The sequence below is a fragment of the Taeniopygia guttata genome, chromosome 5 (assembly GCF_048771995.1).
Source record: "Taeniopygia guttata chromosome 5, bTaeGut7.mat, whole genome shotgun sequence".
Lineage (NCBI taxonomy): Eukaryota > Metazoa > Chordata > Aves > Passeriformes > Estrildidae > Taeniopygia > Taeniopygia guttata.
In genome coordinates, this window is record NC_133030.1 from 50449896 (window position 1) to 50476094 (window position 26199).

The 26199-nt window shown below is 40.2% G+C and overlaps 1 protein-coding gene across 4 annotated transcripts in view; it reads right to left on the reverse strand.

The window, feature by feature from the left end:
* Positions 1-805: 805 nt before the first annotated feature.
* SYNE3 (spectrin repeat containing nuclear envelope family member 3) overlaps positions 806-26199 on the reverse strand; it is a 64763-nt gene continuing 39369 nt past the window's right edge. For all 4 annotated transcript variants that reach the window (XM_030274925.4, XM_030274924.4, XM_030274923.4 and 1 more), the window contains exons 14-18: positions 25547-25670; positions 25216-25371; positions 24435-24584; positions 23177-23215; positions 806-11669 (exon numbers count right to left, since the gene is read on the reverse strand). In XM_030274925.4, the coding sequence (XP_030130785.3) occupies positions 11472-11669; positions 23177-23215; positions 24435-24584; positions 25216-25371; positions 25547-25670 (667 nt within the window). In that variant the 3' untranslated portion in view covers positions 806-11471. The remainder of the gene's footprint in view (positions 11670-23176; positions 23216-24434; positions 24585-25215; positions 25372-25546; positions 25671-26199) is intronic.

The following is a 26199-nucleotide window of genomic DNA, read 5'->3' on the forward strand; positions in this document are numbered from 1 at the left end:
AATTTGGGCTGCTGCTCCAACCTTGACCCAGCTACGATCAGCTGAAGTGTCTGCATTTGTACTTTTGGGAGCTTAGCAGGAGACAGCTCATAGGAAGGCACAAAATCACATGGTTCAAATGCCTGGGAGAAGTCAAAGACTTGCATAAAGCCCCATGTGTTCATAAAAGCAACAGGGAACCTAACCCACAGGTTCACCAAAAAATTGTAGTGGTTTTCTACTTGTCCAGAAATAACTGCCTGTGGAGCCCTTTGATGTCAGGGATACTGGCAGACTTTGTCTCATAAAGACTAAGGAAAGAAACCAGCAATTACCTGCTAATGAGAGTTGTGCATCCATACACACTCGCTGCAGTGATTGCTCTTCAGAGAGATCAGCAGTGGTTACACATCTGATTGGTGTTAACCTCAAACACAAGGTTCACAAAAAAATCTCCCCTTTGTCTTACCAGGTTTAGGATTGAGGAGAAACCCACAGAGAGTGTCAGGGGCCAATGCCATAAGAACTTATGCTGAATCAGAATATGATTTAGCAAATTCACATTTTCTTCAGGTCCAGTACAATTCTATTGGAATAATGCACAGAAAAGCCGACATTTTCTGTTAAATCTCAAAGGACTAGAATGAAGTAGCTACATTTAGCACAGCCATCTTCCAGTGATACCTGAGCTGAGAGGCAGGAAGCAGCAAATTTTATCCTTGCTTCACTTGTTCTGGTTGTTTTTAGGTCAGCCCAAATACTCTGATGGTACAAAAAAAAAGCACAGCAAAAATTTATAGCCACCACCCAAAATAACCTAAAAGTCTTTAAAAAGAAATGTACATGTGTTTATTTACTGCATTATAACTGCAACATCAAATACAACTATATTTTCATTTCAAAAAAGGACACATGCAATAAAATACTATGATTTTATAATCCAATGCAACACAGTTCATTGGTAACACTGAAGCGTCACAGAACAGGCAAGGGCTTGGGGTGATGAATTTCCAGTCTCTTGATCCTACTTGCAAACAGCAAAGTCACATCATATTTTATTTGTCATCAAGGGATAAACTTTTGGAATAATGTGGCTGGATCACAAAAGGTCCCAGCTGCCCCTTAACTCTCCTATGAGTCTTGAAGAATCAGATTTTTTTTTTACTTGGGAAATATTATGCTTTGACAAAGATGAAGAATAGACAGTATTTTCCAAGCAGAGAGCAGAAACCCTTCCATGTTATACCACAGCTGAGGTACAAAACAAGGGCCTCTGCTTCACAGGTGCAAACAAGCCAAGGCTGTGAGTTACTTTAACTATTGCTCTGAAGAATGAAATCAAGCCATTTTCTGCAATATTTCACTGCAGCTTTCTATTATGTTCATCTGCTCATGGGGCTTCAATCAATTTAATCTGGCATTTCAGCTATGGAATAAATCCACAATACACAGGAGGAGTCTACAGCTCAGAAAAGAAAGTTGTCCTGAAATACTCAAATCATAGTCTCTTAACTACTTAAAATGCAATGTTCTTCATTAGAAAAGGTCCTTATTCTATCATGCTAGGCACACACCACAGGCTCTTATTTTTAATATTTCCCATGAAGTTTCATGGGACTAATTTTCAGATAAGGTTCTAAACAATGTAAAAAAAAAATACAGACTCAGGGCCCAAGATGGTACCATTTCTAGAATCAACTCTCCTGCTTTCACCTGGCACTTTTAGGCAGTGTGACATAACGCCGTCCAGCTTTTCAAAACAATGACCTGATTTCTTTTTGTACATCTTGCATGGCATAACACCCAGGATGACTTAGCTCCAACAATTTACATAAAACATAAAGTCAGTCTTTTAATGCAGCTGCGTTTTTACATAATTTCACAGAGCTTACAGCTTTTTTTACAGAAGCTTACAGCTTTTTGAGCTAATTCTAGCAAACAGGAAGATTTATCTATGAAAACAAAGAGTTCCAAAAGTACATGGAAATCTGTAGAGCAAAATATATATCTCTATATAATTTCCCAACACAAGCAATAGGCAGTTTAGAAAAATATGATTGTTACAGTCTTTCTGAACCAGAAAAGAAAGAATTTAAAAAATAAGTTCAGCTTTTCACAAAGCCATATATTTAATAAGAAAATAGAGTGGTCCACATTTCCCTGAATAAGCCTGAAAGGTTAAAGAAAGGTCCAAGCAAAGCAAGGAGTTGGACCTGGACTTGATATCAGCTGTGATAACATGCACATGTCCAGAGACAGCTGCTTGGCTCCAGTATTGTTTACCTTAGAAACGAGCCTAATTTATCAAAATTTTATTCAAAAATCATAAATAACATGACAAAAGTGGAACTGGTCCCCGCAAGGCAAATAATTATATTCATACAAGCAAAAAGTGAAATCAATCCAGTTATTTCCTTGTGACAGTTAAAAGGTATTTTGTACCCAACTGTTACATTGTACAGCACATGTATAAACACAGATTATTATTGCAGACTTTGCTATCAGCTACTATACATAAACTAGAAGAGATGTGCATGCTGTAATTGCCTCTAAGGTTTTTGTTCTACTTGAATATTAACATTTACAAAAGCTGAAGTGGAGACCTGAATTCAAGCCAGGATTTCAACATGCACAATGACAGGGTTCACAGGAAGGCTTCAGATCCTCCCCATTACTGACATTTGGAAGTGGATAGGAGCCGTGAAGAATTTTAAAACCATTCACAATATTAATTTCTCTTGTAAACAGCCTTTGGTTTTCCCTGTGCCCACAGGCAGGTGATCTAACATGGGACATGCTGCTGAAATTTAGATTCATATCAATAAACTTTCTGTTAAGGAGAATTCACACGTTAGTTTCAGATGACTTCTAAAAGAAAGCGGGAAAATGTACCTCAGTATTTTCTGATTTTTAAATTAAAAGCAGAGAACAGTTTGATTGCAGAACTTTGCTCCAGGCTGTTCTTATTAACTATTTAATTTATCAGTTAGAAGTTATTAATTCTGTTCAATGTGAGAGCAAATCCCTTCATTTTGTCGTAATGTTTGTGAAATTTATGGGATATTTACTCACCCTATATGGGAGTCTTAGCACGTTTCTTTAAACTTTCTTCTAGCTTGAAACTAAACAAAAGCACAAAAACTGATGGAAGCAAGATTGATGGAGTGTTGGTGAAGGAATCCAAAACTGTTTAAAATCCAGGCTTATGAATTAAATTGGGCCCAAGACAGCCCACTGCTGTGAGGAGTGAGGAGCCCTGCAGGAACATGGACATGGGTTATATTGCCAGTAAACAACAATGCAGCTTCTACCTCCTACCACTTTTCAGTGTCAATGGAGAGCTATGTCTCACAAAAGGCAACGACAGAAAAATGCAACGCCTGCATTATTGCTTGTGTAATCGCTTCACAGTGGTCCAGTACAGTCAAGTAAACAAAAGAGAAGGAGGTGTGCTGCTGAAAGGGAAGCTCTGAGGCTGGGCAGATGGAGTGTGCCCTCCTGGAATCACCTGATAAACTCAATTAACATAAATTAAAAGGGAAAAAACATTGAAAAACTCGCACTGATCAAAGGGAAAACATGTACTGTGCCAAAATTACCACCAGGATCGTGGAGCAAGACAAAGGTGTGTCCTTTGCCTTCCAGTCAATCATGTGCAAAATGCAGGCTGCAGTTTGAGGACAGACACACACCTAGCACATGCAAACACCTTCAGGAACAGCCAGTGTTCAAGCAATGCCTCCCAGGTTAAATTCTTACAGGGTTTGATCTGGGAATGTGCTGGAAAAATCATCTTGGGTGCTTTTCACCCTAGAGACTGAAAACCAAACTCAAAGCTTATTAAATCTCATCAAAGCTCATTACAACATGTACCTCTAAACACTTCCAGCTTCCCTTTAAGACATGGTTTCTCTTAAAAGCTGCACCTAAAAGTTACATTGAAGTGGAATGTCACCTTTCTTTGAGTAGAGCAATAATTACGCTCCCCATTACATATATACACACACACACACACACATATATATATATATGTACATACAAATATATATATATATTTCATGGCAACAGAAAGTACCATACAGAGGCATTCATTCATATCTGCAGTGAAACAAAGCCTGTGGTGTTCAGTGCTTATTAGACTTGACAAAAGAAATATTTTGATTTAGGTGGGAATCACTTCAGGAGAAATAACAACTCCTACCCCCAGTTCCAGCGGGAGGCCTCCCAGCAAAGTGCTGCTGAGGGCGGTGGCACTGCTCTCCAAACTCACCTCTCCCTTTTAACACACAGCTTTTCATGGAGCAAAAAGGAGCTAAAATAAATGGCTTGCTATAGGGCTTGATAAATGAGTTGTGAAATCAGTTTGTTAAAAGCGATCATTTTAGCTGGCTTTTTTTTTTTCCTCCCAGGTCAGAAAAAAGGGGTTCTGGCTTATTTAGGGTGTGTGACAATGACAGTGGAGCACTCCTGGCAGCTCAAGGGCACAGGCCCTGGCTGAGCAGCACCTGGGAGCTCTTACCCCATCAGTGACAATGTGAGGCAACAGAGCTTCAGCTGAACCACCAGCCCTCTGTGCTGACTGAAGGGCAATTTTCTGCACACAGAAATTGGATTACACATCAAAACCTGCTTAGAGAGGAGAAGACAAAAAGGCTCTGGGCAGGCTATGTACAATGCTAATAGCAAGGCTTTCATTATTAATAATTGTTTGTTAAGTGACACCCTCACACTCCTGTCTGCAGATGTGACTATTAAGGGCAGTCCCTGAGCCAAAACTGAAGGCAGATGTGGGCAGGACATGACCAGGAGACTTAGAAGAAATGGCTGGCTAGGACTAGAGTCCCCCCAGATAGTGCTGAAGGCTGGTTTGACACAGGGGACAGCAGAAACAGACAGAGCATCTGCAGGAGGAACTACAATGGGGGAAGAAATTACTGGATTTTAAACTTGCTGAAACAGGACCAGGTTTTTTGCTCTAGTTTTTGAAGAAGAACAGCCACTGGAAACACCTAAGGTGATAGGAATAGCCTAGGCTGTGGAAGAACTGCACCAGGAAAAGAAGAATAAAATATTGGGATAATTTACTTTGGAAATGAAGCAAAGCCAAATCTCCTCTGCTCTCATAAAAGAAGGAAACACAAAACATGGCCTGGAAAGGGTGCTGGTCTTTCTGCTTCCTTGGATTTAAAACAAAGTGGCCAAAAGAAGGAAAATCAAACCTTGCCCATTCCACAGACAAAAGGTTTCTGATCCAAAACTAGTTCAGGGGAATACCTTTATCACACAACTTGGAAAAATGTGGAACTTGCTGGGGTAAATGGCTCTGAAGCCAGAAAGCCACTAGCATTCAGTAAGGCACTGAATAGGCCTGCCCCCAAAATCCAGAAGACTAAAGACAACACCTGACATTTATTTTAAAAGGAACAGAAAAAGTCCCACCTCACTTCTACAATGCATTTCTGTCTCCTGAGGATTGAACAGAGACCATCATGACTAGCTTTCCATCTATAATATCATTTCCTGTATCTTTTCCTGGAGCATCAGCACCCACCACCTACCATTAACCTGTCACTGAGGGGTTTTAATTTAGCAGTTTCTTCTGTATTTAATGAAGAGAAAAAAACCCTTCCAGAACTCAAATCTCAGCTCGAGTGAATCACCCTGAGGGAAGCCTCCTTCCACAGTCAGGAACATGAAACCGAGCTGTGCTGATGGCTGCTCTCAGAATTCTGTCTGGCAGGGTGGGATGGCATAGCCCTTGTTCCTGTGTCATTAGTGCTGGACTGCTCTCATTGTGCCAGACCTCAGAGTTCCTCTTGCATGGAAATATCAGGCTGCCTTTGGAAGAACTGATGTTTTCTGCTGCTTCCACTGGGATGCTGCACCTTCAGCTGTGCAGTTTCACCTTACCCACACTTTACTAGGAGGAGGGTTTTTATCTCACAGGTACAACAACAAAATCTGGCATTTGCTGAAGCAGGTTGGAGAATAGAAGTGCCTTTTAGGCTACAGTTTGAACTGGTATATTCCTGATATATATTCCCTTTTCCCAAGATCTACTGATAACTCTCTGGTAGACACATATTCATATATTAAATTGGATAGAAAAGCAATAATAAAAAATCCAACTGTGTGACAGATTATTCCCTCCTACTTTGCTTTTTGGGGTTTTTCTACTTGGTGGTTGTTTTTTTTTTTTTTTTTTTTAATTCAAAAATCCTTGTTTTGTTTTTTTACCAAGTGTAACACGATCCCACAATTCTTAAATGGACAAGTCAAAATGCCTCATGCCTAAAATGTCCTGCAGTTACCCAACACCTCAACTAACCTGCTCATATTCCAGTATATACAACACATATATTTTTTTAAATATGGCAAAAGTAATACGATTAATTTCTCAATGAATCACGTTGTCTGCACAAGAAATATTACTTTTAGTATTTTAATAAATTGGTTTCTGAGAGTTGCCAACCTCTGACAGAGAAATTAATGCAATAAACTTGTAATGGCTCAGAGTAGGTCAGTGGTCTGGGAGCTGCTGAGAACATCCTCAATAGCCCCCAGCAATTCTGGAAGAAGTTGGTATAAATTCTCTGGACAAATGTGTTTTCAGCTGCACCCTAGCAGGTGATACTGTCCATGAGCTAGTAAACTCTCCAAAACTCTTACACCCAGCTGGGTACATAACCTATGAAAGATGTCTATGATGCCTGGAAAAGACATGTTTATTGGGGCTTTTATACCAGCATTTCTTGAAAGGCAAAACTATTTTTCCAGTTTTCTATGGTGGACAATTTAGTTTCAGTCTGTAATATTCAGTTATTCCAAAAGGTTATGTTTGGTGTGGGAATCTCTGTCACACAGCAGTTTTGGTTGGTTTTTTTCCCTAAAGAAAAGAGGACAATGTACTCTCTTGTGTTGACACAAGTTAGAAGAATCATTGCACATGAACTCACTGTTCAAATCTCTTTAGTGCTAAAGAGATGTGTATACACACACATCAAAGTAAACTATTCCCTATTTAATATTGAAAAGGAGATCAGATATAGCAAACTCCTGAGGTTTAGAGCAACTAAAGAGAAAACTTCTGATGTTCAGAGATCACCATCTGTCTGTCTAGGAATGGCCAATTTTTGGTGAGATTTCTTCTCTCCAAGATCTACAAATACTCCAACAAAAGGGATTAAGGAGAAGCATAGAGCCATTCTAAAAGCTGTCCAAATTATTCAGTGATCACTAGGTGGTTTTATTAGTTAGCCTAGTAGCTTTATTTACAGCCTCAAATATTTGAGTTTCCTAAGTCTCTGGATCAGTACAAATAGAGTAGCTTTTGGGAGAAGTCAGGACTGCTTTGGAGATCGAGTGCTAGCAAAGGAATAGAACATTTTCAATGTACAGAGATTTCTGGAGAGGCCATTTAAAAATAATATTTAATACCATTTAAATTGCTGGCTAGAATCAGAGAAAAGGCTGTTTAATAGACATAGGGCACAATAGCAATTTTCTACCTCAATGTATTGCTGCCATGAAAAATTCTCTGGAAAGCATCAGGCTTCAAATCAATTACAGTTTACAAATGAGGCTTGCTTTCATGCCAAAGGCTGGATTTGGAGTGTGCCTTTGGATAAGGCCTTACTGCAAAGCATGGGCAATGGAGTGCAGGATTTTGCCCTCAGCACGCCAGGGTCATTCATGTGCTCCAGCAGCTCCTGGGTCCAAGGGTGCAGGAAGAGCTCAGACAGAGCTCTGTGAACAGGCTGGGTGTGTGCAGGGAGGGCAGGCCAGGTGCACAAACCACTCACCACCCCAAACATACTCCTTAAGGTTCAGAGGGTTTTAGCACCCTTTGACTGTGCTCACATCTACACTGGGGCAAAACAGTGAAAGTCCTCAGCTGCAGACACATCCAGGCTTCTGTGCATCCCATGTTTTGGCAAGGGAAGGCTTAAGGCAGTGGCCCCAGTCTGAACTTGGGCTATAACACATCTCAGTTACATCTGGATGTCAGAGATGTACGAGCTGGGGATTTTATAGGCACAAAAGTGAGCACATAACCACCAAATCATCTGTGAGCAAAGACAAGGAACTGTGCTCAAGATTTTAAGGACTGGTTTGGAAACCAGTCCTTAAAAACTAAATCCTTTGGATTTAGTTTATTTTTTGAGGAATCTGATCTTTGTACAGTTTCCTGGAAGCTGGACTCATTATTCCAATTACTGACTTGATTGATATTTACACACACTTCCAGAAATCAGTATTGCAAGCTTTTCAGAAAACAAAAAACCACAAGAGAATAAAAAAGAAAGTAAATTTTGTTTTTACATCTCCAGATTACTTTTGTAATTTTTTCTTTCTTTCTTTCCCAGAAGAATCTCATGCCTGCCTTGGAGAGGTGAGGTAAATGACATTATGGAAGACTTAAATTTTTTTTAGTGATATGAACATTAAAGTCCTGTGCTTTGGATAGTTTTCATTGCAAAGAAGTAGAAATACTCATCATTTCTGTGAGATATTCAGATTATTTAAGTTAATGAGAATGGATTGACTGAGATTTAAAGCAAAACTTTCCAAGATTACAGACAGGGGACTTACAGAATAAACTGATTGCAAACCCAGCAGCAAAGGTAAGTTTCTAATTTAGTTGTTTGGTTCTTTTTTTTTAAACCTGCCACCACACTGAAACATCAAGGTGATGATGCAGTTGTTCTTGTAAGTTCCTCTGTGCAGAATTTTTTTCTCCCTGTGACACACTCCCACGGTGTCAAATGCATTTGTGAACCCATATAAAACACCCAGATCAGAAAGGCTCAGCACAAATAAATCTGATGTGAGATTTTGGGCTTTCATAGAAAAAACTTTTCTATTTCCCTACTAACTTCCATTTGCAGCTTTATTATTCCTCATTATTTTTACTTTCTCACTGGTATTTTACTTTCATCAGCTCAGCAAAACCCAGAGAACTGCAATGTAGCTGCATCACAGAAAGGTGTGTGCACACCTACACACATCCACAACCACACAGAGTGGGTTTTGCTGCTGCCCCTCTTCCCCCACACTTCTTTTCTAAAGGAGGATTTAATTTGACATGGAGATGCGTGTGATGATTAACTCCCTGCTGGGCAGCCACAGGGGTTTCTTCCCCCAGGGCTAGCAGCAATTTTTAGAGGAATGTGCATGGCACTTGCACAGCTAATCGGGAGAGGAGGAGGTAGGTCCTCTGCCACCAGGAAGAATGGCTGCAAAGAAGGAATTAATATGCCCCATTCTCTGGCAAATTATAGCTCCCCTCCTTCTGCCTCCTTCATGAAAGAAATCACAGGCCTGTTTTATTGCTCAGCATACATGGACTGTCCTCACCTTTCTGCTTCCCATCCCTTCTGCCTGCTCTGAGAGCTCTTCTGCTGCCTCCTGAAAGTCAGGTTTTTAACCCACATCAGCTCCTGCTCCATGCTCCCCCTGCACTTTGACTGATACCTTCACTGTCAATGTTGTCTCTCCTTTAATTTCCACTCTACACTTTTAGCAGACTTTTGGCATTTTAATCCAACACTAGCAAACCCAGTATAGTCAGAAACATTTTTAGGAGCACAGCGACAGAGTCCTGGTGGTGGAAGTCTCCTCAGAACACTGGTACAGAAGCCCTGTTACTCGCCCCATTTTAAACCATGAAAACTGAAGAAAAGCTGTTTAATATGTTTAATATTAATTTACATATTAAATACTGTAAAAGGGAAGGGGAGCCAAAAGGATTCTGAGATTTTTTTTTCCTCCATAGAGCCTGTGCTTTTTTCCTCTGTGTTAATGTGACTCCTTTTCTAAGGCTTTATAAATTGATGGACACCTCTCCTCTCTATGTTTAGCTGCTCCTCTTTCACACTGCCTGCTCTCCTAATCCTGTGCCTAAACTGAGCTCCGTGCTGTTATGCTTCCTTATTCTACACAAGCTTGCTTCTTGAACAGAACTTTAATGATTTTATTAAATAAGTGCCTTCCTCCTTCAGTCTGTCAGCTACAATATTATTTTAGACCTTATACAGAAAACAACACCAAGTACCCCATACTGATATGCAGAAGAGAAATTCTTCCTGCAACACAGCCAGGAGACAGAAAGTAACAGTTTCTTCTGTTAAGATTTTTTTTTTTCATGATTACTACTATAGCTAGAACCATGAGACAATAAAGGATAGCTCTCAGAAATAGAAAAAGGAGTCAATTAGGTAAAACACCACTAAAAATTGCTTCATCACTCTGAAGTGAAAATTGCTTTTACATTTAAAGGCAATGTATAATGTACATTCAAAAATGTGATAAATCAGACATAGGATTAGGTAAATAAATGAAAAGTTGCTATAATTTTAGAGTTTAGATTACATAGAAACCTATGCCTCACTGTCTTTGATACAATAAGTTTACACAATTTCAATAAACCATTAATACAAAAGAATTCTAGGTAGGAATCTTGCTTCCAGGGTGGTATTATTAAAGTACTTCCAACTTTTGCTTTACTGACACTGAGCCAGGCTGCATCCCACTGTTCAGCCTTTAGAATCCATTACCAAATGCCTCCTTATAAAGGAAAAAACCCAACAAACCAAACCACAAAACACCACAAACACAAAAATCTAAGAAAGAAAACTACTCTTTTTTATAGACAAAATTGGTGATATAAGGTTTTGTTCACTGCTCACAAATTTGTTCAGAAAATTATGACCTGATTTTAAAAGTTCTCCTGCTAGAGAGATGCTAAAAAAATATATTATTTTTTTTCTATCTTTTTTCTCCACTGTATTCCACCTCTCCTGATTCAGGTGGGCTGGAGAATACAGCAATTGGAGAAGAAATCTTGTAAAAAATAAGAACAAGAGGAGGTCTACTCCCACTCCTACTGAAGTCAGTAGAAATATTTCTATTAGCTTCTGCAATCCCTGTATCCAGATACTGAAAAATCAACTGAAGATTTCAAAGAGAAAAGTCCAAATCTTCCTTGGGCTGAATGTCAACCACTCTAATCAAATGTGATTCTACTGTGCCTGCTCTCTCACCAGTTTACACCCTGGTGCATGACCACGTGTTCTCATACTTGCTCTGACTTCATTTGTATACAAGAATCTGATGTTAAAAATCACCCAGAAAATCCCACAACACCATCCTTCAGCATTGCTTACTGGAAGATGGCAGAAACTTTGCAGAATTATCTTTAAGCAGTGGATGAGTGGACGGTGGTTGTTAGCTTGGCCATAGATATGCATTTATATATATCTATGTACATACATACACAATCTCTATATACATATTATAAATACAACAATAAAAAAACTGTAAAAATATTAATTTTGCTCAAATACCTGATTAAAGTGGATTAATTTCATGTTGCATTATGCAATCTAGCCCACTGGCATGATGGCTGTGTTAGAAGCCCTAAAATCTACATTAGTTGCAATTAAAAACAAGGAGGCTGCCCTTCTGCCGTCGCCTCGTGCCGTGCTAAGGAGCTATGTCGGGGGTGGGCCCTCGTATCGCAGCATCAGCTTGAAGGAGCGAGCGAAGTTGTTGGCCAGGGTGCAGCTGTGGGTCTCCTGTGCCAGGGGCAGGAGGAAGGCCAGGAGCAGGAGGAGCAGGAGGAGCAGCTGCAGGGGCAGCGCTGCCCGGCACGCGCGGCGCAGGTAGGAGCACACGCCTCCAGAGCGCTTCTGCAAAACACAAACCAAAGAGCAGCTCAGAAAAATACATCGCTGGGGACGTCCGTTCCAAATACACCAAACTGCCCGGGAGAAGGTCAGGACAGCCCCCTTTGTCCTTGGCCTAGGAGCCAGCCTGGGTGCTCGGCACACTGAAGGTGACTGAAGTTAAATTATGTCTTTTAGGAGAATATTTCACTATTTTCAAGAATTCCCTGCTGGAAACTGTTGTTTTCTAGAAGGAAAACACTGCTGACTTTCTAGAAGAAAATGATTGCTGCCAAGCCCATTTTCCAAAGTGGTGGTCACACATGCTTGTGCCCGAGGTGCCCACTGGTCCCCTCACAGCCCCCATACAGCACAGAAGGTCTGGGTTTGCTGCTCTCCAGTCACTAAAATCAGAGTGCTGGTGCCTAGAAGAGAGGAAGAGCTTCTGCCCTCCATCAGCACAAAGGAACTTCATTTGCAGCTCATCCAGCCCCCAGTCATCTGCCCTGCAGCACATGCATTGGCCTTGGGGTCTACAGGGCTGGAGGTCAGAAGAAAGGCCCCACAGTGCAACCTGCCTCAGTATACCTTATACCTTACCAGGCCCAGCTTAGAACTTTATGTGATGCAAAAAAAAATGAGAAACAAAACATTGATAGTGAAGGAGACATTAAAGCCACATCTATTTCTGTGCAGCCCTGGGGGACATACACAAAGGAGTCTCATTACACCTTTCTCTATACTGGTGCAAACCTAGAGTAGGTCAGTTAACCTCATAAATTTGATCTGGTTTAGCATAGCCAGGAGAGAATACATCTATGCCTACAGAATTCAGAAAAGATTAATAAATAAGGGAGATTTCCACTGGCAAGATTCCTGGGTAACTCCTGCCAATGAGCTGAATTGTGTGAGTTTCCAAAAAACAAAAAAAAAAATCAACTCTCTTGAAAATAAATCTGATAGAAAGGGCTCAATAACCCACTTATTTCATCAAACAAGGATTTATACAATGAGAACAAATGCACTGCTTAATCAGCTACATTAGGTACCAGCCTACATCATAAATGTCAGCACAGAGCACCCACTGAAGTGGGGCCCACATTTTCCACAAAAGGAAATTAATTTATCGTGTTCAAGTTACAGGCAATGTCAGTCCTCCAGCAAAATTAGGGCTTCTGCTCAATATGGGGTGTTTAACAGGCAACACTGTTGTCCCACTATAGCACTGTTGCCTTTTTCCCAACCTGGAAATGAAACCTGAAACCTGAGATAATTTTGATAAGAAGGTAATGTAATGAACATAAACAATCCATGAGAAACATCAGCAGAGAAGATATGGAGGAGATTGATGGTAGAAGTAAGTAATTATGCCTTTCGCTATTTTTAATGATCCACTGCTTTCTAAATTACTCAGTCCCTTGTAATGCCCTATAAATGCTTACAGAATTAATTACAAAGGTAAATATACAGCTGCAGTTACACATCATGAGACAGTTATGCTGCAAAATCCTTCTGTTGTAGTTGGTTTGCTTCCATTATATTGAATGGCTGATGAGATTTAATTACTGTGTCAGGCAGATGTAGAGGCAGCAGAGCAACAGCTGCTTGCTCCATCGTTTCTGGCCCACAGTTCCTGGGTTGCAATTTGTTCGCTGAGGCCAAGAAAAACTCAGATCCCTGGACACTGGAAGTGTCAGTGGATAAAGTCTACATGCCAGGGTGTGAGTGGGACAGACTCTGAGCACCACTGGGCAAGATCCCTGGGTACAGTGATTATTTAATCAAAGCTCCACCAACCTGGCTGCCTCACAGACGTCATCCGCTCCTACTGTCATCTGCTCCTACTGTCACCTGTTCTCAAAGGGCAAGGCATAAGTAGCTGTACTAACGAAACTTTCCTTTCTCTAGTCCAGACCTGAAATGCTTCTCCCCCCTGGGTATCTGCCTGTGGGCTGAACAAAACCTGGAGGGTCTCTGTGTCTACAGTCAATGCTAAATCTATTATGCACAAGAGCAGCAACTACAGCAGTTGGTTGGAGCTCTCTGGGCTTGTCTCTGTAATGCCATGGATCAGCCACTTCTTGGTGTGTTTAGTGTAAATCAGTGCACTGTCATCTACAGTTCTGTTCTCACTGACAAAGATTTCTCATTCTTAATTCTTCATTGCATCCACAATATGCAGCAATATGACAAATACATTTATCAGAGTGCCCTATCTATAAGGAAGAAGACCCTTGCCAGGTTCCAGAATCCAAGAGCAAGTTTGTTTGTAGATATTAATAGGTAGAGTTCTGCCAGTGGAAGATCCAATTTGAGTTAATTCTGCATTGGAACAATTCAAACCATGCTCTTTGCCCTACACTAAGGCACAGAAGTCTTAATCCTGATGTTGCTATGGGAAAGGATCCTGAGAGTAACTTAGTTCACGCCAACTGGAATCCTCAAAAACATTCTCACAAACTCAAACTGGGACTTAGAAATCCATCTCTCACTGACACAGTTGTGAAGACCACCAGCCTTCCTACCGACACCTAAACCTTCTCTTTTACTGCTGTCAATCCTTTAGAACTGGATCTGAAAGCTACTTCAATCTGAAACTATTCTTTCATTGCCAGGCCAGCTGCAATATAACATTTCTGCCTATGAACTGGTGGGAAATGTGAGCACTTCCAGTTGTGCTTTGTGTCTGTTCCTGTCACAGCCCAGGCAGCAGATTCTTATGGTCACTCAGGCCTGTGTCACTGGTTTCCTGTGATGACCACTTTGCCAGTTAGCCACTGCTTTTCCTACCCTGATTTTTCTACCAATCCAGGATTTGATTCAGAGCAGTTCACTGACTCTGCCTTGATTTCTATTGCAAAGACTATTAATAACTCAAATAACATTTCAATCATCCCATTTCTCAAAGTGCCTTGCTTTTAGATACACTGGAAGAAGCTGTAAAATAGTATTGCTTTTCACGGCTCATTCTCCAGAAAGAATTAATGCAAAATGGATTTATTAACAAGCTCTCATTTGCTCTCCTTTGAGCTTTCTGCAGAGGAGGATACTCAGGCTAACCACAGCATATCCTAACATTAGAAAAATCTGTGGAAAGACAGTTACCTCGGGCAGAACTTCAGAGAAGGAGAAATATTTTGTCTTTATCTTCTCTCCCACCTGCTTGCTGGGTTTATATGTTCAATTAACTTTTGTCTTCAATGCCCAGCTTCTCTGTTTTGTTTGATCACACAGCAAGGTCAGAATGTTGTATTTTAGACTCCATTTGTTGTCATGGGAATGACTCAGCTATAGCAAACGTGGTATTATGATGCCTCCGCAGGACTGAAAATGAGGCCCACAGGAGCTGTGAGAGTTTGGTGTTTTCAGCAAATTTGCAATGATAAACCCTTAATAAATGAGGGCCTCAACCTGTACACACTGAAATCCACAGGAAATTTATCATTAATTTCAGTGTCTGCAGTGAGATTATGCACAGGAACAACTAAATAAAGTCAGGATCAGGAACTACTTGTCTGTGGAGGTCAGCAGGTATCTTACAAATGGATTCATTAGTTATATGCCCAAGTTGTTGTGACATGAAAACTACATTAGTTCTACTGCTTTGTGCTTGCAGGAACAATTGGTGGGGCTTTTTGGGTGGTTTTTGTGGTTTTGGGGGTTGGGGTTTTTTTGCTTATTTGTGGGTTTTTTGTGGGTTTTTTGGGGTTTTTTTTTTTTTGGTGTAAACATGAGAGGTGTTAAAGGATAAAAAAAATGAAGGAAACACTGTAAATTTTAATAGGAAAGATGATACATTTGGACAAAGAATGGAAAGTTTGAGGCACTGACTCCCTTTCTGAGTATGAAAAAAACCAGCACTTCAATTTTACTAAGTCATGACCAGTCAAGATCAATTTTACTCTTTTAGATCAGTGATGTGAAAAAGAGATGCTTTCAGGATGTAGTGCCTGAGACCATGGCCCCAACAGGAAATTCAGGAGGCCAAAGTACAAACCTCTGCTCTATTGGACTCAAAGTGATCAGGGTCCTGGAGTCAGGACACACTTCCAACCCTTTAGCACATTGCTCAAGGTTAGAAAAGGACATCTTAACACAGTTTTACCTTTGCAAGAGACAGTTTGAATATATCATTCATATGAGATGGAAAGTTGATAATAAGAAAGATAGAAGGTTGGAGCCACAACCCTTGCTACAGAGTGGAATTTCCCTTTCCCAGTCACTCCAGCTACTGGCATCAGTACAGCTACCACCCAACACCCACAGTGCCTGCAGTGAATGTATCAGATATAGGCTCCACTAAACATTCTGAAATCAAATCTTCCTCTGAGAAAAACTGGCAAAGCTCCAGTGAAGTCAACAGAATTTTAATTTCCACCATCTTAGAATAACAGTTGGAATACCTGGGTATTGAGCCAAAGTGTCAGAGATATTTTTGAAACCCACATGGAAAAGGAATAGGTTGGCATTTAAAAGGAAAATATACTTTTAAAGTTCACCATCAGGAATAAATGTCCTCCCCCTTCTCCCTCAAAATACCAGGACAAGCAAGGACTGTCAAGGGGTGGACGGCTGTGTTTTGTGTAATGCTAAATGCATGCTTGCTCCAAATGAACTGCACTGGCTGTGAAAATTCACATTTGTACTTGATTCATGTTGGGGCATTTGAATGACAAGCATGGGTTTAGATCGAGGGAGTCCTCAGAAGTGAAATCTGTTTGCAGTTAATAACTCCTGACCAAACGCACCGTGAAAAATCACTTGGATGGGAAACAGCAGAAAAGCACTTCAGAACTTGCTACATAATATTCCTGTATAAATTGCTGAAGTGTTTTACTAAAAATCAGTGCCCCCCCTGGTTTGCTATTGACCACATTCCAGGATATAAGAAAACACACAGTTAATCTAGCTATTTGAGAGAGCAGAGCAATATAGCATCTTATACCAACCTCATTAGCGGGGTTTTGCTGCTGCTTGTATGTCACCAGCGTGCCTGACAAAAATCATACCTGCACCACTGAGTCAGTGATCCAGCAGAGAAAAAATATTTAGTCTGGATTTATTCCTCTTACCTCAGAGTATTTCCTGAGAAATGCACTGCTGCATGAAAACTCCTGCTCTACCTAGGGATAAAGAGACCAGTGTCTCAGTGTCCTACAGTCACTGCACACAGACACCAGCAGCTATGCCACTTTGTGCCAGGGCTGTACCCAGCCCAAGTATCCTCTATTCTACAGCAGTTGGCACAGATGCATAGGCAGTAAGGCAAGCATAAATAATTTCTCCTTAATATTCTCATCCTCCAGCTACTTTCAGCTCAGGCAGTGTCCTGAGCCTCATAGGGCTTGTTCATCTGTTTAACATTTAGGGAATCTTCCAGATACTGTCCAGTTCCCCCAAACCTACACAAACTATACAGAATCCCTCAATGCTCTTTAGCAAGGAGTTCCAGCTGGCAGGAAGAACAAATCCTTCGCGTTAGCTTTGACCCTAGCTCCTAGTCTATCCTACAAAACATGGAGAGTCAACCATCATCTCCACTCTCAGCACAATTCACAGTAATGTGAAACCCTAAATTAAATGCATAAGCAGGATGAATCCAGGCCTACCTCCACAGTGGGAAGGTCACAACATATTGGGCTCAAACTACAGCATTAGGGACAGAGGAAGAACTTCTTAACACGAAGAACAGATAGGACTTGGAAAGGATCACCTACACAGGTAAGGATTCTACCACTTCATTATTCCTCTGAGAATAACTAGAGCTGCCAGGAAGGCTGAAACAACAGCTTGCCATACATTCCTTTCATCCTGGAGAGGAGTATGCCTGGATAGGAGTACTAAGCACCACCACTTGTTCTGGTGAAGCAGCTGCCTTATCAGTGGCATTTTGCCTCTGAGAGGTCCCGTGTTTCTGCCACTTGAGATCCCACTGGGTACTTCCTCAGCTGTCACTCACAGAGGCAGGTTACTGACAACAAGAAGAGATCAGTTCCAGGGGGACCACAGGCTGCTCTCTCAAACCAAAGCAAATGAGTTTTACCCGAGTTTTACCTCAGTGTGAGATTGCTTGGAGTTGGGCTTCTCATCAGTTCTCAACTCAGAGCCGTGAATGTCTCTCTCCAAGATAAACAACACATTGCAAATCACAGCTGGCCTTCTCAAGAAGGAAATAATTTAGGGGAGTTGGATACTGTCACCATGGAACAGAGCATCCAACATGCTCTTGGGCAAAGCATAATTCCATAAACCATAGCAGGAACTAAGATCAGCCTCTGCTGATTAGAGGTTACGTGGCCTCTGCAAAAGGACAGCGAGACCCTGAGTTCAGAGCTGATTTTCCTAAAAGCACTCAGGGTAGGCAACCAGCAGTGAGGAATGAGTAAGGGAGGCCTGGGACCCCACTGATCCCTGTGCTTATCATTCTCCTTTGCATAGAGAGCTACCAGAATGAACCAGAATGCTGAAGAGAGGTTAACTGCAGCCATGCAAACAATTTTAGCTCAGATGTTTTCCATCTTCAGACTGTTCGACTTTGCAACCCTAATGTTCAATTCTGAAGTGCATAAGCATATGCATGTAAATAGGTAAGTATAATGACTGTTTTCTTCCTTAGGGCAGATTCTGGAGTACCTCAACATGGCTGGGGGATAATCTAGAATCTTTCCTGGAGGCTTCATTTAAAAGAAATAGAAAACAAGCCAGCAGTTCGTATTTGAGGTTTCAGCAGCTACATATGGTGGGTATGTCAGAATTTCTGCTGCAAAGTCACTTAGAACTAAGCACTGTGCCATAAGCTACTGTGGCACAAATGGATTTATAAAGGTTAACTTCTGTGTGCATATACAGCACAACATACTTCCAGGAGGAGCATATCACAGGACAAGAGCTACAGCCTACTAACAGCTAACAGTGCTACTGTTAAAGCAGCACTGATTTCTAGAGTTCTTCAGACCTAAGCAAGCAGAAAAAGACCTTAGTCTTCTATATTCAGGAAGGCAGGCAAGTAAAACAACTTCTCCCAATTTCCAACTTCCATTCGTCCTTGCAAGTTGAAATAAACTAATTAAAATAAGCACAGAAAGAATAAAAACTGAAAGAAAGACAAAATGTTCTGGAACTTGCAGACGAAATTACTGACATCAAAATCTTGTTTATCGTGTCAACAATGTATATTTCCAGCTGCTTTGCCAGTGACTTCTCTCAAGTCAATCAAACTTTTCTTAAACTTCGGCAGTCACTAGATATAATTTAAATATATTTGCATTTTATTGAAATACTTCAAAAATGTGATGTCTTTTAAATAAATAATAGGTATAAAAATTAGAGGCAATGATTAGAAGTGCTTTTCTTACAGTGCCTTTTACAGTTGTGTTACAACATTTTTCAGGTATATACTGAAAATTGGTTGCATTCTGCTATTGCTCAACAAATTTCTCTGTCTCTTTACCTTTAATTTAAGACATACATTTTTTTCTGCTGAGAAAATCATTCTAAGCTAAGCTATCTCTTTGGTGAAAATCTGCATATACTTCACAACCCAGCAGGCAGTTAAAGGACACCTCTCTTCACATGAAGCAGGGAGCACCAACCTCCTGCTTAACGAATACCACATGAGCATGGAAAGAAAGGGAGAACCAGGTGTCCTGGGAAGCAGGATGGCCCGTCCTTGCACCAGCACTGCTGCAGGCAGAGAGCACTGGCAAGGCACAGGTGTGGCAGGACCAGATAAACAACAAACAAAGAGCCCTAGATATATATTTGAGGACACTGTAATGTAAATTGGAAAATGACATGAAACCTAAGAGCACACAGGCAGGGAGATTCCCAGGTGCAGGAATGTGAAGGGAAGTTTGTGAGCCTGCTGGAAAAGAAAGGAGATGTTGCTGCCTTGGACTGAGTTTAGACTGAATGGGCAGCCAGGATTTTTCTGGAGGTTTTTCTGGAATGGCGTTTTTTGTTTTTTTTATTGACTAAGTTTCCTTTCTGAGCCAACATCAGGGAGAAAATAAATTTATCTGCTAATTTTTAATGCTAAGATGCCCTTCATCCTGTGTTTGGGTCATGGTATAATTCCCAAAACAGGTAAGCACATGCTTATAGGCAGAGCGATGGAAAAAAAATGGAGAGATATTATCTTTATCTGTAAAGGAGGTATTAAAACCTGAGGAAAAGATACCTTTTAATAAGTCTTTTTCATTTTACTGAGACAGTAATTGTACCAAAGATTTCAAGTGGGTAACACCTAGCAGGACCTGAGGAAACAAATGGGCCACACACATTTAGTAGAGGCACCACTACCACAGGCACTAACACAGAATGCTGTGCTTTTCTGCCATGAGGAACTCCCATCATATCTGCACTTGGGCAGAGCAGACCACAGTGCTGTTTTCTTCCTGGCAATCTGTGGCAGCTCTTGCTTTGCAGTTTCCTGAATGACTGCATTAATTTGATTGACTCCAGATCAATGGTGTCTCTAAATAAGATTAAATTACATGTTCCTCCTGTCTGTACGTTACAGGAGATTACTCTTAGCAGAATCTCAAAGGAAGCAATTAGCTCACCAATGCTGTAATGAATTCTAATTATTTTGTTTGTACAAACAATAAATCCAGATTGTTTGTTTAGCACGGAAGTAATTACTCTGAGAACTTGAGAAAATAAATCAAACAGCGCTACCTAGACCTGTAAATAATGAGCCTTCGACTTCCTATTTACGCTAAGAATGCTCATGGAATATTTTCAGGTAGCTGGGAGCCAACCTTTGAAAGTAACATTTATCATAGTTATTACTGAGCACTTGCTTGATTATGTTCTTGAGTGTGCTAGGTACCCTGCAGAAATAGCCATCTACATTGGCTGTCACTGGCACCTGCTAAAAATTCACTGCAGCCAGTGCAATTTCCTGCAACTGTTTTTTGTTAATCAACAAGAAGTCAGTCACATCACAATCAGTAGGCTGTTCTGCTCCTAAGGGCACCAGTGGCAGGGGCATGTCCTCAGCAATGGATGAATGATCAGGAAGAAAAGCACATTACTATACATGGAACAGGCTCATTCTGCCCAACATTTGGCCACGTAGGCTAGAAATGGAATAAAATAAGAAGGCAATTGAATGAGAATGGTTGAAGCTGGGTCTTCCCTCTCTCCACGCTGATCTGCTGCTGCTGCTGCAAAACATTCACAGCTCCACCAGGAGAGACAAGCAGAGTCACTGGGGACCTCATGCTGCAAAGAGCAGAGAGCGATCCAAAAATACCTCAACTTCTGCCATTTCTGCTGATTCTGTGTGACTTAAAAGCATGAGAGAGCTGACAAATCAGAGGTAACCTGATCCTATTTTATGCAAACTCACTGGTTGTTGCAAGCACAGTGATGCAGCCATCTGTACTTCCTGCAGATACCAACTTCTGAGATCAGCCATTCTCTTCAAGGTAGTTGGCTTCCTTTACCATAGCTTTGAAAAGATATTCATGCACACAAAAATATTTTGCTTAATCTTTCTTTCGTTTCTAGCCACATTTTAGGTGTTAAATCTGAATTTAAAATAAACTGCATAGCCTAGAATTCTGCAGCTGGCCTGGTTTTCATCTTTTCTTAGGCCAAACAGTGATACACCCAAAAGGGATCAACATTATTTTCTGGCTCTCTTAAGTGATGCTCAAAAATCTTATGGCAACACTGTTTCACATTCTGATAAAACCTGAATGAAAAAAAAAAAAAAAAGATACTTCTGCTTCCAGCACTTGGATTCTTGCTGCGGTGTTACTGTTTAAACAGAGAATAAAAGCCCTGAGGTCAGCGAAATCCCACTGAAGTGAGCAGGGTATAAGTTACAGCAACATCTGCACTAGCTGAAGGGAAACTGCAAATCACTTGTTAGTGCAATGGGAGCCATTTTCCTCACGCTTATGAGGTATTTTAGTTCTTCAGTCCTTTCCACCCTGAGCTGCTTCTCTTTGTGTTCAGCAGCTATTAAAAACTCTCAGAGTGGAGTTTCTTTGTGCCCTTGCTGTAGGCCTAATTGAGAAATGTTTGCTGCCTGACATTATGTTAAACCAGTATCTTTGAAAATTAACTGAAGACTTTAGTCTAATTTGGAGAATTTAAGGGTGAAAAAATACCACGTACCCCAAGGCAGGCAAGGCAGATAAATTAAAAATGGATCTAACTGTAGTGGAGACATGCTTATGCCTAAAGCTTTTGTTTTGTTTTTTCCTACAAACAGATTGACCCAACCAAACAACATGAAATCAGAGAATTCCTTGGTCAGTCTTCTGGAATATCCCTGTGAGCCTCTTCTAGGGAAAAGAAGCAGTACTAAATGTTTGGCTGCCTCTACACCAAGTATTAAAATGTCATACTGTTTTTCCAGCCTGAAAAATTCTGGTGACCTTACTGGCTGAAGCAATTAATGCTGAGCCAGACAGGCAAGAACAGAAAGTCTTTGGGGGTCTTCAGCAAGGCTGAACTGCAGCCAAAACTATTGAGAAAGGTGTGAAAACTGCCTTAAAACTGATCAATACTTTGCTATTTTTGGGTAAAAATATTTGAGCTGCTACTCCACATTTGAGTATTAGAGGAATGTCTCTACAGAATGAGGAAAGTCTTGATTTCTGGCCATGCTTGAAGTGCACTGTACAGCACCCTTTAAATATTGGTCTCTTCTACATAGGTGTTGCACCAGGAGAAATCAAGGGTTTGATTTACCTTAAAATGACTATGTGATTATGATCCTGCAACACATTATTCATCCAACCTCCTTTGTGTTAGGTAAATAAAGCCTTATTCTATTTATTCTAAAAACAAATTGAAAGTGAGATGACAGTACAAAGTAGAACAGCATCTATAAACAAAGCAAATTGTGACAGAAAAATTTGCTGAGTTTATGAAAATGGGATCCAAAGTGCTGCTTGGTTTAATAAGAAACTGGCAGTATTTTGTTTTCTTTCAGCTTCTCCTTATCATCTCTTGTACTGCTTCTGTTTCTTATGTCATCGCTTCAAAAAGAAAATCCATCACAGGAGGAATTCTGCTGCTTAGAATAAGGATTTAGTCTAATAGCATTAGACAAATCTCTTGACTTTTTCTGGCTTTCTGCATTAGAAAGAAGGTGGGCTGATTGATCCAAAGCATTTTTTTTTCAGAAGTGTCTAAAGAATTAGAAGTCCCATTTTAAAAATTATTTTAAGCACTTAACCACTAAATCCTTTAGAGAGATATTCTGGCTCTTCCTTAGTCTCTTTTGAAAAATGAATTCAATTCATATAGCATGTAGATGTATAAAAACTGAGTTTCCCTCTGCTCCCAGCAGATGGATATTTAGCTTCTAGAGATACAGTAAGCCTAGTTCAAGAGTAAAAACTCTGGAATATTTTTCCATTTAGAAAACTGGAGAAAATCAACAAATTCTTTAAGAGTGGCTCTTAATAAGCAAATTGATTTCAGGAATCTTGAGAAAAATTTAAAACCATTTTCTGCAAAATGTCTGATCAAACATTTTTTAACTTAATAATAAGAAACTGTCTTGCCTTTCTGAATCTGTCTGGTTCCTCCAAAGATCCAGCACTCTGTATAAAAAAAAAAAAAAAAAAAAAAAAAAAAAAAAGCATGAAGTTAAGATCCCAGAAGAGCCTGTAAATGAATATTCACCACACAGGGGATGTTTCTTTCATATTCATGGTCACCTAGACAGAGTAAGCCACCAGGAGATTTTTTTAATAGGCTTTTTAACAAGATTAGGCAGAAAGATGACATGTTTTTAGGTTCTTGACTACTTGAATCAAATGAGCAGTTCTCCCAGCAATAGCTTTGACTTTACTGACACCTATTGACTATGTCAATACTACAGAAGGTTTTGCTTAACAAACCACGAGTCATTACAATCAATGGCAAACACAGAAATATGCTCTTTATTAAAAAAAATTCCTGCTTACTTTCCATGCATTTTAGAAGATTCATATTCTAAAAAAGCTTTGTATTTCAATAAAAGGTTTCTCAATGCAGAAAATTTTAAAATGTCTCAAATTTTAGGTGTTCAAGTTTGAATGCACTTGCATACAGAAAGTACCAGATGCAAACATGTAAATTCTAATATTTTGATTATGGTATCTTGAAGCTGCTCAGATGATGTGAGTAGTTAAGCTAGAAAAATATTAATTAATAATTATATATGTTTATGCAAAGAACATGGGAGTATCTTTAGCATGCCCTGGAATATCTTATATATGATGATGAATTCTGCTATGCTTAGCATGGCACCCTTATATAACAACTTTGTAACTTCTTTAATAATTTGGTTTTTGCATTAAAATGCCTCTTCTTTATTTCATTCAAATAATTAACCTATAAGGACAGTTTCAGAAGGGACTAGGTCCTTCTGAGCAGTTACTTTGAATCAGTTCAGAGAATGACTATTCTGTCTCACAGCAGGAGACATAATAATGAACAGTGAATATAGTCTTACTGCAGGAACTGCCAAAAAATAACTCTATGGAGAATGCTGTGTGGAGAAACGGCAAAAAATAGAATCCATGTGCCCAGAACCAAAGTATTCACACACACAAACACCTCTCAGATCCCAGCTGCATGCCTCTTTGCCATTTACTATTCTGGTTTAAAACTTCCATCTCGAGAAATATTTTGAGCATAGCATACCAAGGGAAAAAGCACACAACTCTTAATGAAGCAGACACACATGAATACTGCTGAAGTGAGGCTAGCAGTGTGAAGTAAGCACAAAGAGCCATGGCAGAGCTCAGCAGCTGTGCTCTGTGTGCTGTCCCTTACCGGTGAGCTCAGGGACTCTCTCAGCGTGGCTTTGTAGAGCATCCATCGGTAACGCAGGTCCTCCAGGTCTTCAGAACTTCCAACCACCGGATGAAGATGAAGGAGGTCCTCAAAGAGACATTGACCATGAGGCACACGAGACTGCAGCTCCTAAAGGCAAAAACAAGGGTCAGCAGCAATTCAGGAAGGCCCCACTTTTTAAATCAGCATTTGAAAAAATAGTGGCTATGCAATAGCACATTTATTTTTGTTATTGTTTTTTTGGCCTGAAACAATATGAAACTCACCTGCAGGACTCCTGTAGCCTTGGATACTCTTGTGTTTAGTTTCTAACAATCCAACAAATCTAACAAATTGCTATGGCATTTGACTATACTAAACAGGAAGAGTGAGACCAAACACTGATTTGACACTGATTTTAATCAGCTTCTTTTAATGAACACATTTGCCATACCATACTGGGAATGTCCAGCCCAACAGTTAAATGCCAGGTGTTCCCTTCTCTGTTAGTTCTGGCAGACCCTTCCTAGTAGAAAGGATGAAATTTATCCTAAATTCTTGAGCTTCATCTACTCTAGAGTCTCATAAAGCAGAGAGAATAGTATTTGAATTTTTTGTCTATTTGTTCTTGAGGATTTTTTGGGGGGGTTTTTTGGGGGATGGTGGGTTTTTGGTTGGTAGGTGGAGTGGTTCTGGGTTTTGCTGTTGTTTGGGTTTTTTAATTCTGAAAGAATTCACACTTATTGCAGTATTTTTCTCCATTCACCCCCTGAAAACTAACCTCAAGTTTGCTCTGGTGTGCCTTAATATCCTCTGTGGAAGATGGAGTCCTAGCAAGAATTTTGGTCAGTTCAGTGTTTTCTCCTTGTAGCCACTCTTCAAAGTCATGTAGGAGCTTCAAGTGGCTGCTTGCACTTTGCCCTTCTCCCATCTTCTCCTAGGATACAGAACAACAGGAACAAAAAAGGCCTTACTGTTATGTCAGACCTTTCCTCTGAAGGCCTGACTGTGAAATCTTTACCTCCAACTTTGTAACCCACAATATCAGATGAAGGCAATCAAACTGCTCTTGTGAAGCTGATATGAAGGCAGCCACAGAGTCCCCACCTCACCTGCTTATGGTTGGGATCGACATCAAAAAGGTGGAAAGCAGGTCTAGACATCCATCTGCTGTCCACAAATGCTCTTTTCTTCATGTCAGCCCCTGGTCTAGTTAACTGCCACTTTTTGAGGAGGCTTGAAAACACAAAACCAGAGATATCAGTGCAGTGGACATCTACATTTTGACTGGGGCCATGGGAGACAGCTCTGGGGAAACAGCACTATTGTTGTTATTACTATATCATTGTTAATACTAATAACACTATTACTGTTGAAGTTATTCCCAACCAGAGTGTCTCACAGCTGCACCAGGACTCTAGTTCTAACATTTCCAAGTGTTTTGTTTTCTTTTATTTAGGGGCCTAAAAATAATACCTTGGCAATGTACCTTTCTTTCTGGTTACAGAAGGCAGTACAATTAGATCTTCCTCAATTTTGTAATTCATTTTTTCTGTCTATTCTGACAGTGTGTATGAATACAATCATACATGCAGCACATCATTAAATATGAATACAGAATACAAAATATGAGCAGCATTTCAACACTACACAGTGGAGGCAAAACAAATTAAATCTTCATTTCCCAGCTAAAGAGAAGATTTTTAGCTCTGCTTATACTTCTGCAGGTTTGTAAAAGGCACAAATCCCATTGCAGATACTCCTT